The sequence below is a fragment of the Otolemur garnettii genome, unplaced genomic scaffold, assembly GCF_000181295.1.
Source record: "Otolemur garnettii isolate 467f Iridium unplaced genomic scaffold, OtoGar3 scaffold00189, whole genome shotgun sequence".
In the NCBI taxonomy this organism is placed as follows: domain Eukaryota; kingdom Metazoa; phylum Chordata; class Mammalia; order Primates; family Galagidae; genus Otolemur; species Otolemur garnettii.
Window position 1 is genome coordinate 1,327,775 of NW_003852584.1, and position 4,176 is coordinate 1,331,950.

At 43.6% G+C, this 4,176-nt stretch overlaps 1 protein-coding gene across 1 annotated transcript in view; it reads right to left on the reverse strand.

The window, feature by feature from the left end:
• LOC111721831 (sorting nexin-29-like) overlaps window positions 1-4,176 on the reverse strand; it is a 181,855-nt gene that overhangs the window by 170,670 nt on the left and 7,009 nt on the right. Inside the window, exon 3 of the mRNA XM_023507572.1 lies at window positions 922-1,004. Coding sequence (XP_023363340.1) covers window positions 922-1,004 — 83 coding nt within the window. The remainder of the gene's footprint in view (window positions 1-921; window positions 1,005-4,176) is intronic.

Below are 4,176 nucleotides of genomic sequence, written 5' to 3' on the forward strand. Positions count from 1 at the left end.
TGAGTGCTGGCCAAGGATACAGGAGGAGGCACTGTGAGCACCTCCCAGGAGGGGCTTCCCCTGTTTGTACCACAGGCCCATTCTGCAGTCTGGGAAAGCCCATGGCTCCTTTTCAGCAAAATATTTTAAAATATAAGAAACACACAAGATCAAAAAGGAAAGCAATAATGATGAAAAAGCACGGTCGTGGTTAAAGGAAATACATTTCAGCCAGAAGTGAAGTGAAAAACATTGTAATTTTTTCACTCTCTGCACAGAGCCCTGAGAGCTCTATGTGGAAATGGAGGACGTTCTCCCTGCCCCTCTCTTCTTCCCTGCTGCCTGGGATGAGAATGAAATGGCTGGAGCTAGAAACAGCTACTTTGGTCTTTGAAACAAAGAAGGAGCCCTGGACCAAAATCTAGCCACAGCCTGCCTACCTCCCTACAGAGAGATGAAGGTCTATCTCGTTAAACCATGGTTGGTTTATTCTTTGTTATATTCAAACCTACTCCTAATTGCTCCATCTCCAATACCGTTTCTGGGTAGTAAAATTAGAAACAGTTAAAACCTGGTCATTAGCAATGTTTAATCACCTTAAGACACACTTGTCCTTACCTACAAAAATGATCCCTCCAGAGTTACAAAGGAAGCTACATAGAACAGTTCCTCAGCAGCTGACTGCCTTCCAGGAGGCAGGTCCCAACGCATAGAAGGACAGCCGTCTGTCCCAGTGAGCCCCGCCCTGCAAGGCGTCCTTCAGCATGTGCGCCTGCCTGAGCACCACCCACTAACCGCAACCACACACCACCCTTCAAGTCCACAACCAGGTGTGTACATGTGCTACCTGACCCCACACAGACGCAAGCCCAAGGCACTGCCATGATAAGCAGGCCCAGGGGCCATTCCAGAGCTGGCGGAGGTGGCTCACAAAGTACTTACTAATTGTCATAGACTCTGGCACTGAAGCAGAAGGTAACAAGCTGCTCAGGGGACTTCCTTGGCCTGGAGAACTGGCTTCCACACTAGAAAAAAGCAGCAGAAGGAAGTTAGACGTGACCACTAAAAATGTAAACCTCACCATTCTAAAAACTACCAAAAATCGCTACTTGAAATTAGTCAATCTTCAGTATTCATATATTCCACATTTGCAAATTCATCTACTCACTAAAATTTATCTGTAACCCCCAAATCAATACTCAAGGGACTTTCACAGTCATTCATGAACACACTCAGACGAGCCAAAAACTTGAATCACCCAGGAAGCATGTTTCCAGCTACACTCAAACAAGGCAATACTCTGCTTTCTTGTGTCACCTTCATACCATCAACAAGCATCCTTTTTGCAATCTCTATTTAGCACCCCATTTTTAGCATTCTTGTACTTTTTGGTGGTGATTTCATTGTTTGTTTAAAATGTCCCAGAAGCACACTGGAATGCTGTCCAGCGTTCCTAAGCACAGCAGGCTGTGATGTCCTTACAGGGAAAATCTGTGTGTCAGATCAGCTTTGTTCAGTCCTGAGTGACAGCACTGTGGACCGTGATCCATGCTAAAGAATCACAACGTACATGAAATTAGGCGTCTTCACACAGGAGCAGGCATAACACTAGGTTATGTATTAACTGGCTGATAAAAATGGTGGGACCCGAGGCTCAAAGCAGCCTAACCCTGCAATTCCCAGGAGCTCTGATTCAGTCTTTTTTTTTTTTTTATTAAATCACAGCAACTTTGGAGAACACAGTAACTATTGCAAATAATGAGAACTGACTGTATATTTACAAAGGATTGCAAAGCTAAAAAATAACACTTTCACTTCTGAAAACAGCAGGGCCATCAGCACATGGTTAACACATACACACAGATTCACACATATACAAACACACAACACACATGCACATACACATTCACATACACAAACACACATGCACGCACACACTCACATACAACACACATGAGCACACATTCACATACACACATACATACAACACACATGTGCACACATTCACATACACAAACACACACTCACATACATACAACACACGTGCACACATTCACATACACACATATACAAACACACACACAACACACACACACACAAATACACACACGCACATACACACGCACACATTCACATACACACATACAAACACACAACACATACTCAAACACACCTGCACACACATGCACACATTCACATACACACACACAACACACATGCACACACATTCACATACACACATACACAAAGACACATGCACACAATTACATACACACCTATACAAACACACAACACACATGCACACAAATTCACATACACACATAAACACACATTCACATACACAAACACACATGCACACATTCACATACACACATACAAAAACAATACACACAACACACATGCACACACATTCACATACACACATGCAAACACATGCACACACACAAATATACACACATACACATGTTCACATACACACATATACAAACAACACACATGCACATACACACACATTCACATACCTATACAAACACATACAAACACACAACACACATGCACACACATTCACATACCTATACAAACACACACAAGCACATACACACACATTCACAAACACATACACCACACATACACACACATATACACCAACACACATACACACACATTCATATACACACATTTACAAACACACACATTCATATACACAAACAACACACATACACATATACACACATGCAGATACATATGCACATACACAAATGCACACAAACACACACAATGCTCACATACACATTCACATACACACGCACACATACACACATGCACACATACGTGCACACACACTCACATACACATACACACATGCTCACAGACACACAAACACGCTCACATACACATACACACACAAACATACACGCTCACATACATACACATACGCACAAATACACACACACACTCACACACACACCCTGCCTAGGAAGACAAGCACTGAAACATCAACAGTGTGATGGAGCTGGGAGTCAGACTGATAGTTTTACATTCACTGCTGTTTCTTTTTGTTTTTGTTTCTGTTTTTTCTTTTTTTTCCAAGACAGAGTGTCACTATGTCACCCTGGGTAGAGTGCTGTGGCATCACAGCTCGCAGCAACCTCAAACTCTTGGGCTCAAGCAATTCTCTTGCCTCAGCCTCCCTAGTAGCTGAGATCACAAGGGCCACCACAATGCCCAGCTATTTTTTTAGAGATAGGGGTCTCACTGTGGCTCAGGCTGGTCTAGAACTCATGAGCTCAGGCAATCCACCCGCCTCGGCCTCCCAAAGTGCTAGAATTACAGGCGTGAGCCACCTCACCCTGCTCCACTACTGTGTATTCTAAATTTTCTAAAATATACAATGGCTAAGGACCCAGAGTCCTGGGATTGTTTGATAAAACAAATCCTTTCTGATACTACTACCTGGCACAAACCTCTTCCAGTGTTATTTTCTGAGAGTAGAACCCCTATCTATTATAGGTGGGGCCATGACACCTAGCATGGTCCAGAGTAATCAGCAAGTCCTACTCTGGAGCTAAGGTTGAAAATACAGATGTGGGCCAGGCTCAGTGGCTCAAACCTGTACTCCCAGCACTCTGGGAGTCTGAAGTAGGAGAAATGCTTGAGGCAAGGAGCTCACGACCAGTCTGAGCAATGTAGCATGGCCCTGTCTCTGCAAAAAATTTAAAGAATTATCCAGGCATGGTGGTGCATGCTTGTAGTCCCAGCTACTCTGGAGACTGAGGCAGGAATTTCAGGTTGCAGCAAGCTAGGTTAACATCACTGCACTTGAGCCCAGCAGCCTGAGCAATAAAGCAAGACCTCATAGGGGAGGGGAGAAGAATACGGCATGTCTTTTGGGTGCCAGATACAACTACAAGAGGGACTCTACCGAAGAAATTCAAGTATTGTAACCTGGCTGTTTGTACATAACCTGAAATTTAAAAAAAGAAAAAGAAAAAAAAAACAAGGAAGGGAAGAAAATACGAGAAAAAAGAAGAGAAGAAGAAAAGAGAAAAGAATGCACATGTGATAGGTCCATGGGACCCCAAATTAGAACTGTGAAGAGAGAAGAATATAACCAGTAAGAGCAAGAAGGATGGGGCTCGGCGCCTATAGCTCAACCAGCTAAGGTGCCAGCCACGTACACCTAAGGTGGTGGGTTCG